At 43.5% G+C, this 24,162-nt stretch overlaps 1 protein-coding gene across 9 annotated transcripts in view; it reads right to left on the reverse strand.

Moving 5' to 3' along the window:
• The window catches only part of MTUS2 (microtubule associated scaffold protein 2), a 494,370-nt gene that overhangs the window by 308,324 nt on the left and 161,884 nt on the right, over positions 1-24,162 (reverse strand). For 8 of the 9 annotated variants that reach the window (XR_010937004.1, XM_067713577.1, XM_067713576.1 and 5 more), the window contains 2 exons: positions 15,806-18,259; positions 10,730-10,970 (listed from right to left, as the gene is read on the reverse strand). Coding sequence is in view for 8 of the 9 variants with exons in the window: in XM_067713577.1 (XP_067569678.1) it covers positions 10,730-10,970; positions 15,806-18,016 (2,452 nt within the window). In the remaining variant the exon portion in view is untranslated. Of the gene's footprint in view, positions 1-10,729; positions 10,971-11,574; positions 11,708-15,805; positions 18,260-24,162 lie in introns of those variants that run through there. The other variant, XM_067713579.1, reaches the window with a different exon arrangement.

Here is a 24,162-nt window from a genome sequence, read left to right on the forward strand (position 1 = left end):
AAGCGACTGGATTTAATCCAGAGATTCACAAATATCCAGTGACATATTTTCCACTGTATTAGAGTAAAAAACCCCGCCTTGGGAGAGTTGGCCTCTCTATACATAATTGGTCGGTGTATAAATTAGTCAAAGCCTTTGTGTAAGAGAAGGGAACTGGAAAGGGTCGGTGGGGGAGCAGGCATGAGAGAGTGCTACAAACAGAAGGACATTCGCAGCAGGGACAAGTAATGTAAATACTGCCAATGTCATACTTCTGCTGGACAGATCTGCTTATAAATAGAAGCTGTTTAAAAAGAGACGTCAAATACAGGTGACCTTGTATTAGCGCATCTTACAGAATTAGAAGCGTTAGTCAATTACTTTTAACTGACTCTAAACCTACCAATGCTTCTAAACTGCTGTGGGTACACGTGAGGATGGAGAACGTTCCTGGATCCTATATGTATTTGTAGTTCTCGGGGAAATCATCAGAGGCTCAGGGCTCATCGAAAGGAACAATATCTTTATGAGCAAATGCACTTGAATCATCTGTTTTCTGATAATGGTTTCAGCACTGCAAAACAGAGGAAAAGCAAAGCACTTGCTCTCTTTGCTAAGGAAAAGACTCAGAAGATTCTGATGACCTAGCATGTCTTTTCCATGGAGCGCATGTAAAGCACAGTTCTCACACTGCTTTTGCAATACTGACGGAACAACCATGTTACACTACTGAGCAGAGCCCTAAGAGGCGCTGGTGACTAGAGGTAAGTAGAAAAGGAGGCCGCCAGCTCGCGGTGGTGGACAGAACGCAGGCACTTTGTCCCTTTCTTACCAAAGGTGCCTTAAAGTGAGAGTAATTCAATTCTACGAGGTACAATTCGTAATAACAGCTAATATTTACCGACTTCCTTCTATTAAGCACTTTACCTATTTAAACCTAGAACAAGAGACAGGTACTTACCGAGCCAGATATTTCGAAAGTTTCTGGAACAGAGACGGAGGCCCCCGACTGGCAGGCAGAGGAAAGCGCAGCCTGCAGCAGACGGGAGAGCCGCGCTGCCCTGGAAAAACGAGTGCTGACCTCCAGCCGGACAGCCAGGGCCGCAGAGCCTCCGATCCCAGGAAGGAGGAGCGAGAGGCTGAAATGATGAGGGAGACACTGTAGCCTCCACCCCACTGTCTCCCACATCAGGTCCTGCAGTGTCCAGCAGCCAGGAATTTACCCCTACCTGGCTACCCCGTGCCAAGCCCCAGGGTTAGGGGAAACAGACTCCTAAAGAGTCCGAACAAATGGACTTGATGCCCATCCAACTCAATAGTAAGCATGAATGATCACAAAGACTTCGAGAAAAGCTGCCGGCATAACACAAACAACAAAAAAATTGAGAAAAACAAAGAGAAAATCTGCCCCTGAGCATATAGAGAGAATTCAGGAAACAAAAGCTATCTTTAGGATGGGAGGGAGACGCAAGAGGGAGAGGCTATGGGGATATATGTATACGTATAGCTGATTCACTTTGTTATACAGCAGAAACTACACACTATTGTAAAGCAATTATACTCCAATAAAGATGTTAAAAAAAAAAAAGCTACCTTTAAAAAAATCTAATTATCCCTAGAGAAATTTGGGAAGATATGGCAACAATAAAAGAAAGTGCGGGGCTTCCCTGGTGGCGCAGTGGTTGAGAGTCCGCCTGCCGATGCAGGGGACCCGGGTTCGTGCCCCGGTCCGGGAAGATCCCACATGCCGCAGAGTGGCTGGGCCCGTGAGCCATGGCCGCTGAGCCTGCGCGTCCGGAGCCTGTGCTCCGCAACGGGAGAGGCCACAACAGTGAGAGGCCTGCGTATCGCAAAAAAAAAAAAAAAAAAAAAAGAAAGTGCAATCTGCTATGAAAAGACGCAATCAGAAACCAAGACGGCATCCTTGGAAATTAAAAATATCCAAACAACAATTCAAGAGAAGTGTTAGAAAATAAAGTCCAGTCAGATGGTCTACAATGAAAAATGTAAAGAATGAAGTAACAGAAAACATGTGAGAAAAACGAGACACAAGTAATCACTTTGGGAGATCCAAAAATCAAATAATAGAAATTCCAGGAAACAGAGAATTAAAACACCAGGGATACAGATGATTCTAAAGCTTCCAGAGGGAAACAAAAGCAGGTCTCCTACCAAAAAAAAAAAAAAAAAAAATATATATATATATATATATATATATATATTTCTCAGACTGGCACCAGGTTTCTTTAGAGCAACAGTGGAAGTCTGCATGTTTTGAAAGAAAATCATTTTCAACCTAGAAAATGATATTTGATCTAGTGAATGCACACTAAAGGCTGTCTCAGAAAGGCAAAAACTCTGTGAGTTTGCTTTCCCTGAACCCTCTCTGAGAAAATTACCGAGGATGTACTCCAGCAAAATGAACCAGGAAACACGTGGATCCATCCCAGGAGAAAGAACGAAGAGAAGTTCCAGAAGAACAACATCTAAGCTGAGGAGGCAAACAGAAGCTGTAGGACTGCAAGTCCCAGAGGCAGGCACCAGGAGAAAGCAAAAGGCATCTTGAAACCAAAAGCCCGGGACACAGTGGGTGTCCAGTAAATACATACTGCATGATTCCATTCCTCACTTCGGTTTGAGACTTTACCTGCCCAAACCACTCAATACTCTCCAACTTCTGAACCTATGCTTTGAAATCATGTTTTTATATGGTTTTGGATTAAGGAAGGACAAGAACGTATAAAGATAAGGATACAGCCCCTTTCCATGGTATAGAAAAATCCGGGAAGACAAGCTTTGTGATGAGTGCTCATATACAAGGAGAAATCAGACAGAAGTCTTGAGATTCCATATCAAACAAGGTCAAAATGGCAAAACAAAAAAATCTAGATGATTCATCCTCATCCTTTACTGTCACTTTAAAAAGCAAATAAACGGAGCAGCTAATTGCAAGGTCCGTCCCCTTCAGCTGTGTCCCGTTAGAATTAGTAGTGGATTTTTGCCTGTAGAGTTGAGTTAGGGCTGCCATTACTCTTCCTTGCTTTTTATCCTTGAAGGATTTTCCCACAATCTATTCTGATGTGAACTCGACTCACAGGGTCGGGGGTTAGTCAAAGTCACCCCCTAGAACCTATCTACTTCTCTCTATACCCTACCACCACCTTGGCTATCATTTAGGGTATCCTGCATCAGTCTCTTAAAAGGTCCCTGTCTCCATCCTTGTTACCCCATCCCACTCCTGTCCCTCAGGACCTCAATACACCTCAATCCATTCTCCAAACTTCAGTCTAACAGATATTTTTTAAGTGAAATGTGATCCTATCAGTCCCTTGCTTAATATCCTTTAACAGCACCATCTTGTTCTTAGGAGAAAAGGCCAATTCCTTAACACAGCTTACCACGTCATTACAATCTTCTGTCTTTTTTCTCATCCCTCTTTGACATCCTATGTCCCAAGCATACCAATCTTCACATGTAGCATTCCCTCTGCCTGGAATACCCATCCACTCCCATCACCTCCTCATCCCTGACCCCCATACCTCAAATCCTTTGCTCCTTCGTACCATACTTCACCTAAGAAACTTTCCTGGACCCCAACTTGGGGTTAGATCCCCTCCTATGTTCTTCTGAGCCCAGAAGACTTTGCCATCCCAGCACTAAGTCACACTGCATCATAACGGCCTGTGGGATCTCTTCTATCTTGTTCATGGTTGTATCCTCAGTGCTGAAACAACTTGACACATAGTAGGTGCTCAGTATTCATTACATATACTAATAGTGTTTGTCCAAATAAATAGAAGAATAGTTGTTACGCCTGTGATGCACCCCAGGGCCCCTGAAGCTGACTCTCTGGGTCTGGGCCAAGGAAACTTACATTTTTAATAAGTTTCTGCAGGGCATTTTAGGCATGCTCAGTTGCAATGAAAGTAAGTCAAAGATGGGATGGCTTAGTTGGCCGAATGCACAATAAAAAAAATAGTCACTGTCAATGTCCATTTCAACAGTATGTAGAAATGGGTGACATTGAGAGATATACTAAGACAAACACCAGTACAAACTTAATGGTTCCTCCGAAGCCTCCAAGATTCGTCCCAAGGTCATCCAGTGTTATTAAGACACCAAAGGAACCATAGTTATGCCATGTTCTCTTGGACCATCTCAGGAATTCATCAGTTTGTCTTACAGGGATGTTTTCCCACCTGATTTAAATTTTTCTTGGTAGATGCTATAGTTGTCATGAAAGTAAGTAAAACTGTGATAAAAATAGTAATGTGGCACTTAAGCAATGCCAAAAAACTTGTTATTTTTTTTTTGAAATTGAAGTATAGTTGATTTACAATGTTGTGTTAGTTTCTGGTGTACAGCAACGTGATTCAGTTATACTTATATACACACACACATTTTTTCATATTCTTTTTCATTATGGTTTATTATAGGATATTGAATATAGTTCCCTTCGCTATAATAGTAGGACCTTGTTCTTTATATATATAGTAGTTTGTATCTGTTAATCCCAAACTCCTAATTTATCTCTCCCCCTGCCCCCTTTGCCCTTTGGTAACCATAAATTTGATTTCTACGTCTTTGAGTCTGTTTCTGTTTCGCAGATAAGTTCATTCGTGTCATATTTTAGATTCCACATGTAAGTGATATCATGGCGTTTGTCTTTGTCTGACTTACTGCTCTTAGTATGATCATCTCTAGGTCCATCCATGTTGCTGCAAATGGCATATTTCATTCTTTACTCTCATTCTTAACACAGGAACCAACACCTCACCCACTCTGTGTTTCTTCTCTTTCTCTCTTCCTTTGTCTTACAAGAATCAATGCTCTGCTTCTGTTCCAAGGTCCACCCTCCACATGGGATTGCGATCTCATTGTCTGCCACCCACCTGGGCACCATGTTCCAACAGTTAATACCACCACACCCTTCAGCCTCTCTCCCCAGGCCACTCCCTCTCGCTCACAATTCCGACTAAGTCCGACCTCTCACACAGGCTCTGAAAAACAAAACAACACACAGCCCTGCTTCCCCTGCAGCGAGCACCCGGGGCTCTCCTCCGCCGGTGCACTTTTAGAAACAGCGGTCTATTCTCATTGCTTCCACTTCCTCACTTTTCATTCACTTCTCAGCCTTACTAAGACGTGACTTCCACCCCACGTTTTACTAAAATTGCTCATTCAGAACTAGGTCACCAACTGCTTCCTAATTTCCGATCCCAGCCTCTTTGCATTTTTCCTTGTCCTGTCTTCTGTGAGACAGACTTGACCATTTTCTACCTTGGAAGCTCCCCCTTCCTTAGACTCCAATGCTACATTTTCCCAATGGCCTCCACCCACCCACCCTGCAGTCTCCTGCCTCTTGCAGGCGTCTTTCTTCAGTTACTCCTTAAATGTGGACACAAAGTCCTCTTCTTGACCCCTTCCTTACTCTGTCCTCCCTCTCCCGCCCTGACCCTGCTCATCCATTTGCACGGCTTCGACTCACATCTAGGTGGCAATGACTCCTACACTGACCTTTGGCTCCAACTTCTCTCCAGTCCCCATTTCTGCCCTTTGGAAATTTCTACCTGAATGTTCCCAAGGAACCTCAAACTCCGCATGTGTCCAATGACTAACTGTCCATCACTAGCCCCCCCCTACCAAGCATCCTCCAGTCCTCCCTACTGAGTAATCGGTCCCTGTGAGGGATCTGAATCGCCCAAACTGATGACCCCTTTCTCTGACAGATACACATTCTACCATTACCCCTTCTGGTAAACTCCTGTTTATCCTGCAAAATTCAATTCAACTCACCTCACTTGGAAAATCTTTCCAGAGTCCCAACCTGCCCGAGCTGAGTTGGATAGCCCCCTCACGTGCATTCTGCATGTCTCTATCAAGTATGTCTCTCTTCCTGTTGTAATCACTGGTTTAACTCTCTGTGTCCCCACAAAGTGGGGATAATGCTCTCACCTCAGAATTCTTCCTTTAGAAATATTGAATATATGCTCACAATTTGCTAAATTTCTGACATCATCATGACCACTCAGAGTTCTCCACAATCACTACTGTGCTTGTGTTTTTAAATTGTTCCAATCAAGTTTACTTGTTCTTCAATATATATTACATTAACTTAATAGCCTACATTTTAAAATTTGGCAGGATTCAACCTGCCTTTTGAAAAAAATTACCAAAGAGGTATGTTGAACTCTAAAATAAAATTTATTTTAATAAGCAGAATTCATAACAAAACTGAATATAAGTTGAGAAAAACTGTCTCAACCTACCTGATTGAACTTCTCTGGTTATTTATAGAATAAAGTATTTCTCATCTAGTCTTTAAAAAACTTCTATTCTGACACTTTATCCCTATCAAAAAATATTATAGTTCTTTCAGGGTGCACTGGCTGACACAAAAACGTCACGCTTTCAGCAACACTGGGTACAGTTATTTTCATGAAAACAAATTACATCCTGATATGTTGTATACCAGTTAACATTTTTTACATAATGTATTACATAATGCTGTGAGAGATGTTTTTCAGAAAAAGGAACATAAAACATATAAATCTACTAAAAAGGCAGTACAGAAAAGAACTATCTTTTTAACTCTTTAGATGTGAAGGCTCTAATAATGAATTGTTTTTATATACAATCTTAGGTTTCACTAGTTCAGATTTTACGTCCACCTAAAGGGAGGTAACCGTCCTGCTGTTGTACTTTGAGTACTTAAATAGCATCCTGAGTTTCATACCCAGGCCTGATGACAGTAAAACTTCATAGGTTTACGCATGACTGTGGAGTCAGAAGACACTGTATACAAAAACACAGAAATTATCTAAGAAGTAAGCAAGTGCTTAGGTTTATTTATTTTTCAGCAGACAGAATCACATTAAGATCTGTAAGACTTTGGAACTTCCCTGCCAGTCCAGTGGTTAAGACTCCGTGCTTCCACTGCAGGGGGCACGGGTTCGATCCCTGGTCGGGGAACTAAGATCCCACATGCTGCGTGGCACGGCCAAAAACACCAAAAGGATCTGTAAGACTTTAAGGGTCTTAGGAAAGAGTATTCATTTATAGCAAAGAAACTGTGTAAGAATATGCTTTGTGGGGTAGCATGTACTTATTGCACATCTGGTTCTTCTAAGCCACTTTAAAGCCATGATACACATAATGGTACTCACAGAGCCAACACAGGAGTGGAAACAACAGGAATTCTTCCCGAAGTTTAAGTCACAGGTTTACTTGTCTATAGGAGACCTAAGTGTTTTCCTACCTAAGACCTGAAAAAAATACAGTGTATGCAGTTCACATATCAAACCAGATCTTAGGATTCAGAATGAGGGACATCACCTGAGTCTGGAAATGTGAACGCTAAATTACGGGCTGCAGCATTGAGGGCTGTTCCTACCTCCTGTTCTCATTGCCAGTGTGATGTTGCTTAGAGCCTCGAGTGACCACGTAAAATAAAGATCTAAGAATAACCAAGGTAAGAGTGACAGAGAATCCCAACGTGCTGAATATGTGATGCCAGGCACAAAATTAAACACAAACTGCAAACAAAATACAACCATATACAGAAACATTTTAAAAGTATTCTTAAAGTAATAACAAAAAAACCCCAAACAACCATTATAGTCTGAAACTAAAAGAGCAAACACAAAAGAGAAAGTTTTCTCATTAGCTACAACAAACATCATCTGACGTCAACAATCTCTGATGAATATGTAAAAGCAACTTCACCCATAAAGATTTAATTGATATGGAAACTGCCATAAACAATTACAAAATGAAACAAAATATATAAAACTAATGTTTTCAGAAACTATACAACAACCGCCCAGGAGGGAGGAACTCAAAGACAGTCTGTCCGTCACAGTGAGTTGAAGACACAGAGATCAAAGTTTGGAGAGTCAGAGGCAGTGAGAATGTGTGGGGCAAAGGGAAGGGAGATATGCAGACAAACTGTCCCCTTAGAGCGTGCTCTCAACCCGCCACAAAACTCAGATCACACTGCCCTACTTCCAAAGCCTCCAATGGTCTTCTCACTCAGACTAACAGTCACATCCTTATGACCTTCTTAGGCCTTCTGCAAGTTCCCTCAATGCCAGCCACCCCTCTACTCTCCTCCCCAACCACTCTTCCCGCTACTTACTCTGCTCCAGCCTCCCTGGCCTTCTTGCCACCCCAGGGCCTTTGCACTGGCTCTTCCCTCCCTCCCATCTTTGGGGACTGGCTTAAAGGTCATCGCCCAGGGAGGCCTTTTCCAGCCATCCTATTTAAAATTGGAATCTCCCTCCTTCTTGGCCCAAATCCCAAATTCCCCCTTCTCTAATGTCTCATTTTCTTCAATACTAGTGATTTCTCTCAATAGACCATGTGCTTTATTTATTCACTAAAAAAAAAAAAAAAAAAGTTTGCCTACCTCCATCCTAAAATTCTAAAACAGGGGCAAGGATTTTTGCCTGTTGTCACTGCTTTCTGCCCACACCTAGAACAATGCTGACATGTAACAGTCCCACAGTACTCATTGTTGAATGAGTGACTGAACTCATAATTGACCTGTAGCAGCTATGTAGCAGCAGGTAGATCCATCATAATAAACATATACCATGGGAACCATTAAAAAATAATTTGTTTTTATAGAAGGGCTTACCAAGAAAACAACCAGCCATTAAGACCACCAGTTATTACCTGAGTAAATGACAAGTCACAAAATGGCAAACAGGTAAAAAAAAAGTTCCCTTCCACTAATAGTACAAGAAATGCAATGATAATAATAGGAGGAGGAGTAATAATAATGGTAGTACTCAATCCCGGCAAGGGTGTGGCAAAGAGAAGCACCTTCCAGAAACTCTAGTGTGAAAATAATGACTACACATTTTCTGGAAAATAAGTCAGTCTTAAAAAATGTTTGGATATGTATTTATCCAATAATTAAACTTCAAATAATCTATTCTGAGAAAACAATATGAAAGAAGACAAATAAGTACAGAGATTCAAATTGCAACATTATTGAAGATAGTGTAGAATAAGCAGAACCCAACTTCCATGAATGACTTCTGGTGTTATTCCCCGTGCATTCTTCCCACTTCCTCAGAGAGGCTGCCCCGAAGCACCTCTGTCCCACCCATAGAGCACTCTCCTGGTTGCAATTTCTCAAAACACTGTGCTTCTTGCTTTGCTGACACTTATCACAATTTCCAATTATGCATGTATCTTTTTATTGTCTATTTCATCCATTAGACTATGTTGCACAAAGGCAGGAGTTCTCTGTTCACTGCTGCAGTCCTCGAGTTACACCTTCTGGCACCTGGTAAGTATCCAGAATTTGTTAAATCAATGAATAAATGAACAAAACAGAATCTTACGTGGCCATTAAAATATTTCTGAAACACTGATGGCATAGGAAATGCCTACAATATGATATTACTAGGAAAAAACAAAATTCACGTCCAGTATTAACTCAACTATTTAAAAATGCATATGAAGAAACACACGGGAAGAAAAATTTCCATAATATTAACTCTGGGCTGGATGCTAAAAATATAAGTACAATTACTTTCTTCTTCATATTTTTCTATATTCAAAGTTTTTGACAAAGGGTATATATTATTTCTATAATAAAATAAGACATAAAACCTAGAGGAAACCACATGAGCAGAAGAAGGGATGGAGAGAGGAAAACAGAGGAGTGCAGAGAGCATCAGGAGAGGACACGGGCCAGCCACTGCAGAGCAGGAGAATGGGGCTGGGATGGGGCGCTCAAGACGTGTGAACAGCTGAAAAAAGAGATACGGTCACCGCTGTACTGCAGAAAGGTCTCCCTGACACACTACAGCCTGGATGCCAAACCCAGCCCACTACAGGTATACCTCATTTTACCGCACTTCGCAGGTACTGCGTTTTTTACAAATTGAAGGTTTGAGGCAACCCTGCCTCCAGCGAGTCTGTCGGCACCATTTTTCCAACAGCATTTGCTCACGTTGTGTTGCTGGTGTCACATTTTGGTAATTCTCATGATATTTCAAACTTTTAAATTATTATTATGCTTGTCATACCGATCTGTGATCAGTCATCTCTAATGTTATTCCCACGACTTGCTGAAGGCTCAGATGATGGTTAGGATTTTTTATAAATAAAGTATTTTTTAATTAAGGTGGATACATTGTTTTTGTAGACATAATGCTACGGCACACTTAATAGACTCCAGTATAGCGTGAACAAAACTTTTACATGCGCTGGGAAACCAAAAACTCGTATGACTCTCTTTATTGCAATATTTGCTCCACTGCAGTGGTCTGGAACCGGAACTGCAGGCACACCCAAGGTGTGCCTGTATCTCTTTTTGTAAAATAAGTTGTGTTGAAACACAGCTGCACCCACGCATTCACGGACTGTCTATGGCTACTTTCATGCTAAGTAATTACAATACAGACCATTATGGCCCCGAGGCGTAAAATATTTACTATCTGGCCCTTTCTGAGCCCTAGTCTATAGGATGTATCAGAGAAACCACATGTATAGGAGAAACTACAAGAAATGAGGTGGTGGTCACAAGGGCCATCGTTTTGAGGGTGACATGGAGAATGACAGTTGCAGATAGATGAGTCTTGACAAATGTCTGTATCTACAATCGGATGGAAGAACAGAAAAAAGGCTCTTTTAAAGAAGGAGAGGCATTCATACTTTAGGCGGTTACCATCACTTTACGCGATTCCTATTTACAAGTACAGCAGGAAAAAGCAGCCCCTGTGGCACTGGTTACCTGCAGGGTCGGAACTGTAGAGGCTGGCAGCTGCCGCTATGGTTCCTGGTGGGTGAATGGCACTCGCTGAAGACCTCTGGCTCGCGATCAGGATCCTGCTCTTGGCAGATGGTAAACGTGACATTGCACCCAATCCCAACTGGGGCTTAAGGAGCATGGCCGATCGATAGAACGTTGGAGGAACTTCGTAGTGAGTATAGGGAGGAGAACAAAATTCTTCTTTTCCAGGGCGTTCTGTAACCTATGGTAAATGACAAGAAGCTCATTCAGAGAACCGCACATCACGGGACGAGTGCGGAACCTGGTCCGGAGACCAAGGCTCCGACAGTGACCACTCTGGAACCACTGAGCTGCTTCATCACCCATCTCTTACCTTCTCTGGGCCCAATGTCTTCATCTCTAAGTTGACAACAACTGGATGATCCCTTAGGTCTATGCTGGTTTTAATACTCTATGAATCTACATTTCGCTGGGAGGAGAAAGAATTCCCTCCATCAGATTTTTAAATTTGATCACTACAAAATCATTGGAATTTGTGCAAGGAGTTAATCTATAAACGAAAAATGTCAATGACGCAAGGAAAGAATTGAGCAAATGTTCACAGAACTATGACAGTCTCATTATTCCTAAGGAGAAAAGGCACAGTTTTCCTGGTGACCTAGTCTTACAATAAGTTGATGAACCTTATCAATTTATGTTAGGTGTTAGGCTACTTAGGAAATAAAATATGCATTGTTAATGAGGGGGAAAAGGTTATTTGGAAGAACAGAGAAGTTAATGGAAAGATGTGTTTTCAGGCTTCTACATTCTTTTTACATAATTAAAAATGAGAGACTGTGAATTACCTCTGATTGTCTTCCCTAGTAAGGTGCTGCCTCCAGGAATGTCTGAGCAAGTTTCACTAGAAGGGAAGTTTTGGGGCAGAGTCTTGCTGACTGCTGAATTCAGAGCACCTAGAACAATGCCTAGCACAGAGCTGAAATCAACAAACATCTATTAAATGAAGGAATCATGTTTCGTTCTTTGGTGAATCTAACAACATAACATCATGTTACTGTTGCCTGTGATTAACAGTTTGGATTAGAATACAACTGATGGCTACCTTTTATATATGCAATTCTGTACTCACAAAGCCTGTTCATAGTATCAGTGTTTCTTCATGTTAAAAGTGGGAAAAAAAAAAAAAAAAAGACAACGAAATAATCTTATTTCCTTTAAGTTCAAAAAAAAAGTGCCAGAGGCTATGTATGAAAAGACCTAGATGTCAACTAACTCTGCTCTAAATCATAATACATGTCACGTGTCAAACCTCTATGCAGGAATCACAGGCATCTAACAATATTCTTTACAGCGGCTATAAAGCTTTGATCCAGGCTGTTGAAGAGATAAACCCTTAATTTAATACTCTTTTACTGATGAAATAGATATGAAGTTCTCCTTAAATTGACGTTATTGAAACAGAAGATGAGGCCTTGAAAGTTTTATCATAATCACACTGTAAAATATGCATGATTGCTATAGTAGTAGATGGGACTCAGGCCCCAGCAAATTATATTCCTGTGAAAGAACATTCTACATCTGCTCGCTGATAAAAATTTTTACCAGTTTCTACTTTCTTACTGTCAATCTTTGGTTTTTCTATTATACTCATATTTGCTCAATTTTTTTTTATTTTAGTGTCTAAGTGTTTGGTGTCACTGCTCACTGCTTTTAGCAGGTGCTCCCATGAAGAAATTATTATCATTTCTAACCTACATCTGTCAGGGTTTTAGGATTGCCATGTCTTATCTCAGTAATTATTCTGTTCTTTCAAACTGTATAGGTTTCAGGGGTCAAAATCCATCATTGCATCATCTGAAAACGACCTTAACAATTTCAGGAACCTCAATGCCTGCCATTTTGTTGGGTAATTTGTCTCTGGTAAGATAAAAGATTCTTTGAAAAGGTGAAAAGTACTCCTTAGATGCCTAATCTACGCATTTTTAATAAAAGAAGAGAATCTACAAAAAGCTTCACACTCTTTTCTTTCATCTTTATTGACAGAACCCAGCAGGTATCACCGTACAGTCATAAACACAGTGAGATTAACCCCAAATGGGTTTTTTCCCTCTTTCTCTAATGCAGTAGTTTTAGAGAAATAATTCTGAAACTAAAGAATCCTTGTGATTTCAAACAAACTCCTAAAACCCATCAAGGCACACACCACAAGCAACTAAGTCCTTACTGGACTGTCCCTCTTCCTATCTGCCCTGTCCTGTTCTCAGGGGACGGCAGGCTGGGGAGACAATGGGGCAGATGCAGAGGCTTCACTGAGAAGCTACGGCAAGGAGAGGGCTTGTGACGGCTCACTTTGTCAACGTGATAGGCCACGTCACCCAGATATGTGGTTAAAGATTATCCTAGATGTTTCTCTAGTGCTGTTTTTCGGATGAGATCAACATTTAATTCAGTAGACCTTGAATAAAGCAGATTACTCTTCATCATGTGGGTGGGCCTCGTCCAATCAGTTGAAGGCCTTAATAGAAAAAGACCTCCCCTAAAGAAGACGGAAATCTCCCAGCAGATGGCTTTTGAATTTAAACTGTAGCATCAACTCTTCCCTAGGTCTCCAGCCTGCCAGCCCACCCTGCGTATTTTGGACTTGCCAGTCTTCACAACTGCATGCACCAATTCCTTAAAGTCTCAACAGATAGAAAGATACATACATATACGTACCTGTATGTACAATCTGTTTCTCTGGAGAACTCTGACAGGCACAGTGTCCTACAGTGATGAGGTGGTACCAGGGAGGAGCAGCAGGGTTCAGCCCTAATCACACACCTGTATGCTGTAAGCACACAAGCTCACCGGGTCCTCTCCCTCTTGCTCCCTTCCCCCCACTTACACCAGTAATTAAAAGGATTCCAGGGCTTCCCTGGTGGCGCAGTGGTTGAGAATCCACCTGCCGATGCAGGGGACATGGGTTCGAGCCCTGGTCTGGGAGGATCCCACATGCCGCGGAGCAACTAGGCCCGTGAGCCACAACTACTGAGCCTGCGCGTCTGGAGCCCATGCTCCGCAACAAGAGAGGCCGCGATAGTGAGAGGCCCGCGCACTGCGATGAAGAGTGGCCCCCGCTCGCCGCAACTAGAGAAAGCCCTCGCACAGAAACGAAGACCCAACGCAGCCAAAAATAAATTAATTAATTAATTAATTTAAAAAAAAATAAAAAGGATTCCCCCAAGAAGTCAATAGGAGGGAGTGTCCCAGAGGCCTCAGGATAGCTGAGAGCAGAAAGCAGTCTAAACAAGTCAGCGTATTTTATCCTCCTGGCATGACCAGACCCACGATGACCTTCAGAGCCACTTCTGGGGGCTGAACACAGGAGGGGGACTCTCTGGGTTACACCAAGTCACAGCTACAGGAGCAAAGGGCAAAGGCCAGCCCATTCTCCACTTGTGATTAGAGACTACCGCAGAAATGAGCCCAGCACAACCCCTGGGGCTTCTCTGCTCTATCCTGTAGCCTGAGGAAAGGACCTGGGCCTCGAATGCTCCGATTACAGCAGAAAATGGTCCTCAGAGCGGCTGGTGCACAGTGGCACTGCTGTCCCCACACCAACGGGGTCTCCCCAAATCCCTCAGCACTACTAAAGCCGCACAAACACTCATACTATCCTACTTCCTGGAGACTTGGGGTGGTTTCTACAGGATTAAGAATAGAGAATATCTGGGGGGATGTGCATCTAATATAGACATTACTGTATATTTTATGGAGACAGTGGAAGCAACAAAGAAAGGACACATACATAAAAAAATTAAGAAGGGTCAAAGAGATAGAACAGTAACAGGATTTTTGCCTACATCTCCAAATAAAGTTTCTTTCACAATTGTGTTTTGCAGAGAAAAATCTAGGGTATCTTTTTGTTTGGGGGCGGGGGAACGGTAGAAAATTACTTTATTTAACGAACTGTTACAAATGAAAGTCTCCAATGAAGTGATCATTGAACAGAGACCTAAAGAACATGAAGGAGAAAGACATTCAGATATCTGGGAGAAGAATATTCTGAGCAGAGGGAAGTGCAAAGGCCCTGAGGCAGCAGAGGGAGAGAGAGAGTGAAGGAAGGAGAGGTGGTCGGGAAGTAAAGGAGCCAGATCGAGTGCATCCTAACAGCTGAGCATCCGAGAGGCTCCAGCCCGTGTTCTGAGTGGCCTGAGCAGACGTGGAGGGTGTCGGGGAGAGAAACGATCTGACGCTGCTTTCCTCTTAATTGACCTCTGGCTGCCGTGAGACTGCATCCAGAGAAAACCTTCTTTCTGAGCTCTGGGAGCACAACTCGCCATAGCGCCCCAGTGCTGAGAGGGGCCACAGAGTGAGGAGACTGGGTGGGTGTGGGTGAGCATCTCAGTGCTGTCCTTGTTTTGCTGCCTTGGATGAGTGACTCAGAGCTCTCCAAGGCTGCTTCCTCATCTGAACAATGATAAGAACCGCAATCCCACCCTCCAGAGAATCACTGCAAGGATTAGTGAAGACCGGCAAAGATTAAATGTGATGTTCTGTGGGCCCAATGCATAGTAGACACTCAACTAAATGCTAGTTGTAATTACTGTTTTGACTTAAAACAGAGCCCGTGCCTAACACATTATTTTCTACTCACTGTGCTCTTGACATGGACGAATACAAGATTCTCCCAGAAGGGAAATACTCCCCCTCACAGGATGAAGTCTGACTAATTTGAACAATATATTTATTTTGGATTTTTTTCCATTGACCTAGAAGAATTATGCTCCCTTATTTAAACAAGGAAGCCGGTTTGAATGCACACCTATCTAACTTTTGTGCATTATGTCAGGAAGAATTTAAATGACTCTCTTCAGACGTTAGCTCCATCTCATCTGATCATCAAACTCTTCTCATCGGAAGTGTCCATTTGCCTACGACCTCCTCTAGCTAAAACCGTCCATTTCTGTACAAGCGCATGCATCAGAGTCTGCAATTTGCTAAGAGAGGAAATTCTGTTTTCACCATTCATAGAAAATACACAACAAACTTTAGGACGTTCAGCTTATAGCCCGTATCACAGTGGCATTCTCTTACCTCCTGTAAAAACTTCTCACTCATTTGACTGAAGGGGTGTCCCGGTGGCTTGATCCCAGACACGACCAGTCCGGAGCTGAACACCCGGGGCCGCTGCAGGTCTGGCTTGAACTTGTCATAGAGGCTGGCGGCCGGCTTCAGGTCTCCACCTGCCGCCTTCTCCTCTTTGGGGAGAGGCATGTTACACGAGGGCGGGGCGTAAGGTAGCCCCACGGGAACCAGAGACGCGTCCACCTGGCCGAGGGCCTGAGGGCTCCTCCGGATGTAGGTGATGATCTTGGGCCTCACGTGCTTGGGCTTGGGCATAACGAGGGGCCGGGGATCCGCCCTTTCTTCCGTCTTTTCAACCTGGGGGCCCTCCGTTCCCTCCTGTGAGGCGGGTGTGTCCTCGGGACGGGTGAGGCCAGGCTTGGGGATCCCACCAGGGCAGGGGTTCTTGTCAGGCACTTTCAGGGAAGCGTGTGACAACCTGGAGCTGTTGGCAGAAGGCGGGGCGGCCGGGGGGACCCCCGCGTCCACATTCAAGGCACCCAAGTCCGGAAAACGGCTGCTGGGTTGCACGGGCTGCCGGGCCACATTCACGGTTGTCTCTGGGTGGAGGGGCGCTGGGACTCCGGGAAGAGAATCTGCCCTTACTTGGGGGGTGCTTTCAGTCTTCACTGCAGTCTCTAGACGGTTCCTAGTCTCAGCAACGGATGTAGCGATCTCTGTGCTTTCCCCGGCTTCTGAGCTGCTGCTTGGAGGGTCGGGGGGCTCAGGGACCCCAGTTCCGCTCTCTCCAACAGAACGATCTGAGTTAAAAACCGTAGCGCCGTCCCCGTTCCCACCGCCCAGAACCCCTCTCTCCTCTCTGGCACCTGAGGGCCTGCTGTCAGTCAGATCACCAGGAACAAAAGCGACGTGACCATCCCTGGGTGAAACGCTGCTGGATGGGGCTTCACCCGGTTTCCTAGCTGCACTTGGTGAACTTCTGCCCGCGGGCTGATGCCCAGCAGCTCCCGAGGAAGCGGGGCTCGGCTTGGGGGTGGGCTGGAGAGACCCCTCCTCACCGCTCTTTTCCTGCTCGCCCCTGCCTCTTCCCATGGCCGGCGGGTGGGGCCCGCTGTGCGCCGCAGCCGAGGCTTCCTGCTGTGCTCCCTCTGTACACGGCTCCTTTCTCCCTGGGGATGACACGCCATCCTCCTGAGGGCATCCCAGCCCGTCCGCCTGGGTGGACGGGAGCTCCTGCGCGGCCCTGAGCTGCACACGTTTCAGCTCCGTCTCGGGCTCGGGCTTTCCCTGACCTGGCTGTGCTTCTGGCTTCCTCAGGACGTCTCTCGAGGCAGGAGAGGAACTGGGAGCACACTCTGGGTGGGCGGAAGGCTCTGTGCTCTGGGTGCTAACTTTGGGTATCTGTCCCCCATCCGGCTGGGTCTCTAAGGGGGTGGTCTCCTTGATTACTGAGGTAGATGGTTTAGGATGACGTGAGCTCTTTCCCTCTGAGGTACCATCAGCTGGAAGACAAGCCAGCCCTGGAGAAGGGGCTGCCCCCATCTTCTGCGGCCCCTCCCCACCACTGGGTACCGGACGGGGGGCTTCTGGGGACCCCAGCACTGCAGGCTGTGGAAGCGGCCAGGCCAGACCCCCAGCCCACTCCTTGGTAAGCATGTCCACTGCTACGGCAGAGCTGCCGGCTCTCTCCAGAGAATGCCTCCTCAGTTCCGCATTGTCAAGGGTCTTGGCCAACTTATCCTTGGGAACATGCCGGGGAACGTCAACCTCCCTCTGAGCCGAAACCTCTGGGCTGGCCTCACCTGTGACAGTCCTCCAACTTGACTGACATTGTCCCTGAAGACCCCGAGGGGCCTGCAGGGGATCTGTGCCTCTCTCCAGCATGGGCTCTTCATTCCGTTCTCTCTGAGCCATCGGAGAAAATTTAAAATCCTTCAGGCTGGCAGGGCCAACCTGAGATGCCTTCGAAAAGCCCTGAAGGGGGTGAAACTCCTTCTGGACACGGGTACTACTTTCTGGCCCCCTTGAATTTGCATTTCCAATTTCATCTGTCAGGGCACACGTCACAGGCTCATCAGGAGAGGAGCTGACCTCCAACATGACGGGGTTGGCATTGGTGTCTCCCAGACTTATGACGCTCTCGTTGTTGTTTTTCACTCCATTTCTGTCATCCCGTAACTCAGTGTAACATGATTTCTTAGGAGCCACTGGGACGCTCATTTTCCAGCCTTCAGTGGGGGCTGCCTGCCATGCAGTCCTCCTTAATGGAAAGGGGCTTCCTTCAAGCTGCTACCTGGTGAACAGGGAATTCTCAAGCTGCTTGTTGCCCCCTGACAGCATCACTGGGCGATCCTGTCTTCATCATTTTCAGAGCAGTTTTAAAACTGGGCATTGTCTTGATACACAGCAGGATGACTTCTCTGTTAGGTTCCAGCTGAACGAGAGCCAATTAGCCCATGAGACCTAGAGAGAAATAAAAAGAAAAGCTCGCTAGATTGACAGATATAGAGTCTCGGGAGAAAAGAGAAGCATGGTAAACACAGATTTATTCATCACTTTCCTACTATTACTTCATTCACTCAATCCAGGTACTACTTCTCAAAAGCCTTTTAGACAGGGGCTCCTGCTGGCCAAATATGGGAAACTGTAACATCAAAACGATTCATGTTAGAAGTGGATTATAAATACACAGTAAATCTTAAATTTGTATTTTAAAAATTCACAGGTTCATACTGATACGGATTAAAAAGAGCGGAGGAGAAAGGAAGGCTCTTCTTCACAGAATACCAACTAATATACAAAAAATTAGACAATTAGAAAAATCACCACTTTGCATTCACCAGAGTAACAATTATCTTGGACGAGGGATGCCAATAGTTGCTAAAATCACTGAGTGCAAAATTGTTGGGGAACAGGATATTTACAGAATCTTAAAGCACCACCCTCCAGATTATTTTATTTCTTACAAAGGAAAATTTCATGTGTACAATGGAGAAAGCTGGTAGACACCATCAAATGTAACATCATCATTATGGAAAGTGCAATCATGTGCTCCGGATGTTAGGGAGTTCTCAGGCCTCACATCCCCTATGAGAGTATCCCTGCTGTAAATGTTCAACCTGAGTTTAATCATGAGGAAATAATCAGGCAAATTTAAATGGGTGGGCATTCTACAAAATAGCCGGGCTACACGTGCCCCCCAAACACCAACGGACATCTGCACACAATGCATGATCCTTGCTGGATCCTGGAGCTTTAAAAAAGTTAGCAGAGAACATTGGAACAATTCAAGATTTAAATGTGGACAATCTATTGGGTAAAGGTATTTAATCAATGTTAACTTTCTTGGGTGTGTAACAGTATCACAATTATACCAGAGATAATCTGTGTTCTTGGAAGATACATGATATTCAACATGACATGCTTGTTAACATGACATGTTGTCTGTAACTTACTCTCAAACGGTCAGCAAAGAGAAAAATGTGTGTGTGTGTGTGTGTGTGTGTGTGTGTGTGTGTGTGAAAGAGAGAGAGAGCACACAAACATGGAAAAATGTTAGCAATTTGAAAATCCAGGAGATCCACTCGACTACACCTGCAACCTTTGTACAGGTTTGACACTTTTCAAAATAAAAAGCTGGAGGAAATTCTAGTAGCCTGCGAGTCCTGGATGAGCCAGCCCCTACATACCTTTCTAGCCTCATCTCCTCTCATCCTTTCCTTTACTAGGCTGCAGCCACACTCCTCATTCCTCACGTTACCATGTTCCTTTCTCCCTGCTTCAGGGCCTTTGCACATACCCTTCCATCTGCATGGAATATGGAATCCTCCCCTGACCTCACCCAACAAACTCCCGTTTAGTCTTCAGTTTGCAGCTTAAATGCCACTTCCTCCAGGAAGCCTTCCTGATCCACTAGATCAGGCCCTTCTATGATGAACTTTCAAAAACCCTATATTTTTACTTTAAAAAGAAAACTTCAAATGTGCTAGGCATCGAAGAAAATACTGTGAAATACCTGGCACATCTATCTATCTATCTATATGGAACTTAATATGTACTCTTAGCATGAGCGAATGAATCCATGACAAGATGAATGATGAAGATCAATGTTATTTCTGCCCTGATGGAGATTAAACTCTAATAAAGTATTTAAATTTCTACCAAAGTAGCCTCACAGATCATCAGTAAACCACTCAAGGCTAACACTGTTTTATCCACTACGATGAATGCATTCATTAGGCCCTGGGGATGGGAGACTTTAAGAGTACCAAGGTTCTGCCTCGTACCCAATTCCCCCAGTGGGGAATCAAAGTGAACAGCCGCCTTCCACGCCTTCCTCTGCTTCGTGCAAACATGCACGAGTGCGCACGCACATTACACGGGAGACTGCTACGTTTCTACCAAAATAGGTTACGTGGCAACCCAGTTGTCTTCCCCTCATCATTGTTTCATATGCTACTTCACACATTCAAAAGAGTGTGTGTGTGTATATATCCACACATGCATGTATATTTGTACATATACTAAATATGTACTTGTGTATATATACCATATATGTATATCTACATATATGTACATTTGTATGTATCTATTATAAAACAAAATAACATAATAAACAAGAAAAGCAAAGGACTGAAAAATCACCAATAACTTGCAGCCACCCTCACGCTCCTCTCCATGCCAGCCCCCATCTTCCCAACTTAACTTTTCACTTGACAGCCTCCCATGGGCACCCCTAAGAACTCAGCTGATGGAGCTCTCTTTTCCTTTCACTTGTTTGCATCTGTACATAAGCATGTACGTCTTCCATAAATGACATCACTTCCTATAAGCTGGGTTTTGGTCAGTTATTTTTTATTTCCCCCTTCTTCCTCCTCCCCCGCCCCCCACACAAGGCACAGTGACATCCTGATCTAGGTCTTTCCATTCCTTTCCCCATGTTCGTAGAATCCTGTCCAAATACACACACCTGTGCACAGGTTTGCACTTGCATCTCCCTGCTATGCCGCACTTCCGTTCTGTCCCTGTCGCACTCAGGTCCTCATCCTCCCACCCCCTTCAGCCCTGGACCCTGCTTTCTTTTTCTCCTTCTCTGCCTTCTTCCAGGCCTGTCTTCAGTAGGCCAGTGGTACCCCCAGGTCCAGCCTCAAGCCTAACCAAGGTGCTGACACTCTGATCCCAGCCTCCATTCCCTGATACAGAGGGGAGTCTCAAAGCATCCATATTTCTTTCATTATTCAGTTTTCAAGGTGCTTTCCTTGTGCCTCTGGACAGAAATACAAAAAGCATGTAGGCAAATCATTAAGACAGCAGTTTAAAAGAACACCGTGCTCTCTGGGTCGGGAAATGGGCGTCCTGGAAAGTCATGGAGAGCAAGACATTCCATAAATGTGAGCCAACCAGGCAAAGGAAGCATCTCTAATTCTCTGTGGGCAGAATTATAAGCATGAAGCCAAGAGCCCTCTTGGGTTTGAACTATCGAGGCTGGAAGAAGGAAATAAATGCATTCTTCTCAGCAGTGACAAACCAAACCGGAGCATTCAGACACCGCAATCCACAATGTGATTGCTAGAGAGTGACAAGCAGGTGTAAAATCTTGCTAGAAAGAGTTGTACCTTAATATTTAAGAATTACATAACAGGTGCTCTCTGTCAGTAAACAGTAAACATTGCTCATTGGAAAGAGGATGGAAAGCTAGAACCTTCTAGGGGCCAAGTATTACTCTCAGCACTAATACATGTTTGTAAATTTTAAGTTTTAAATTATAATTACTTTTATTTAATTTTTAATTTTAATTTAAGTTAAACTATTTAATATTTGTAATGGCCTCCAGAAACAGATCTTCACATCTCCTTGCTTTTTTTCTCTCTCTCTCCAGGTAAGAAAATGACAACACAGAGAGGGTAACATTCCCAAAGTCACACAGCTAAGATGTGACAGAGCAGGGACAGAGGCAGGAAAGGAAAATCCATGCAGAAAGTGGAAGCCGTAAAAGGAAAGCTGCCTATTGGTGAAATTATACAGATCACAGGGGAGAATAAAAGGAGAAGTCACTATCGTAAGAACAAGGAGAGAAAAGCAAAACCAGAAACCAAAAAAGGATAGGAAGCTCACACAAGACAGGAAAAGCAAATTTTAAAACCTTCTTCAATTATAAAAGGCAAAATTATATACAGGAGGTAATGTTTCCTGTTTCCTTCCCTTCTTGCACAGATTCACTCCTCCCCCCTAGAGCACCACTGTTTCACCAGAAGACAGTCACAGAATCTACACGGGCAAGAGGTTTTCTCTGGATCTGGATTTCACTCCAGGGTACTCTACTGAGATAAACATCCCTCCCACCCCAGCACAAACATGATCATAAAAATCCAGACTTATAGGGCTTCCCTGGTGGCACAGTGGTTGAGAGTCCGCCTGCCGATGCAGGGGACGTGGGTTCGTGCCCCTGTCCGGGAAGATCCCACATGCCGCGGAGCGGCTGGTCCCGTGAGCCATGGCCGCTGAGCCTGCGCGTCCGGAGCCTGTGCTCCACAATGGGAGAGGCCACAGCAGTGAGAGGCCCGTGTACCGCAAAAGAAAAAAAGAGGTATGGGTTTTAAAAGATTGAAAAATTACTGCATACAGCCTTCCTGAGCTGCCAGGTCTGCTGTGGAATGCTTTATCAGCTGTGAATTTTCACATAAATATTCAAGCCCTGTGCCTTTGAATGTAAAGGCAATTCCATCTGACTTAATAAAATTTAGTTGCCAAAGAAGCTCCAGCTACAATTCCTACCATGCAATAAATAATCCTTCAGAAGAACTCTGGGATACAGAGAAATGTATAGGCTATGAACCCAAAATGTAATGGTAAATATAATAATGATGCAAAAAAGTCAAAATCCCAACTTTCAAAGTTTAGTTGACATTTTTAATGAGCGTATATTGAGGTCTATGATGTTCCACCACATTTAAAAGGATAGTTTTATGTGAAGTGACTTGCAAACATTTACACACAAGTCAATCGATTCACCTGCTTTAGAAAGTTTTGTGGTTATCACTCTTCTATGCTTTCGGCCATGGTAACCATTTAGGAATAGCCGGGCTCTTGGTCCTATTTCATATTATTTATTCATATTATTTAGGAATAGCTGGGTTCTGGGTCCTATTTCATAATGTTTATATGTTTCATAATGTTATATATATTTATTCTCAACAGGTATAGGTATAGTTTAAAACTTGATGCACCACAGACTGAATGAACTTTACAAGTTCAGTTTCACTGCAATATGATTAAAAGTTGAATCACTGGTTGGGGGATGATAACGAAATGTTCTGGGACTCTGTAGCTATCCGTGGTGCTGAATCCTGTGAAAACGTGCCAAATTATGTTAAAAATATAACCGCTCCATGGAGCCTGCTTCACTCTCCTTATCTATGTACATATCATGAGTAGTACATCACATTTTCTTTTAATGTATAATCAGAACTGTGCTCAGAAAAAATCTTTTTTTCTTCTTTTTTAGCTAGTAGAGGCTATTTTATTTTACCTTGAGTAAAAAGAGTGAAGAAGAATATACACATAAACGAAATGCTCTCTTTCCCCCTTTATAAAGGGCCAGGAAAAGAGGTAACCTGACTTTTCAACGGTTAGACTAATCTGACATTTAAGCAAAATATTAAACTAACTGATATTTTAAGTTTCTCCAATAAAAATGTCGCATGTTTCTCCAAAAACAGCCTCATTCGCATTTGCCAACAAAAAAGCATTTGTTTCCTCCTTTAAAAAACAAATCCTAAAAAAACAAAACAAAACAAAAAAACAAATCCTTCCTTCTAGAACGGAGTTTCACTCAGAAAATATAGGGTATTCATTCCTTGCCTATTATGTTTAATATTTATTTTGTTTTGTGTTTGTCTTAAATGATTTTTTCCCCAAATGGAAATACTTAGATTGCCAATTATTTGAAAAACAACGGATCTTCATTGTGTAAAAAAAAAGTAAAAAATATATCAAAGTCCCCTACTCCCATCCCAAGAAACAGAGATTAATGTGTAGCATCCCAGATGTTTTTAATACTTAGGAAATGAGTATTTTACCTTCAGTTTTATACTCTGCGTATCACAGACACCTCCCACATAAATACATGTAATAAATACTTTATCATTTTTAATGACCACTTTTACCATAATTTACCCACCAATCCCCCATTGTCAGACTTTAGGTTGTTTTCAGCTTTTGCCTTTTAAAATAATTCTTCACAGAACACTGCTGAATGCATATCTTTACGGCCCCTCCCTTACCTCCTTACAATATATTCCTGAAGGTAGACTCACTATATAAACAGGAATGCACATTTGCATTTTAATACACAACTCTAAGCCCCA

This window comes from Pseudorca crassidens, chromosome 18 (genome assembly GCF_039906515.1).
Source record: "Pseudorca crassidens isolate mPseCra1 chromosome 18, mPseCra1.hap1, whole genome shotgun sequence".
Classification (NCBI taxonomy): domain Eukaryota; kingdom Metazoa; phylum Chordata; class Mammalia; order Artiodactyla; family Delphinidae; genus Pseudorca; species Pseudorca crassidens.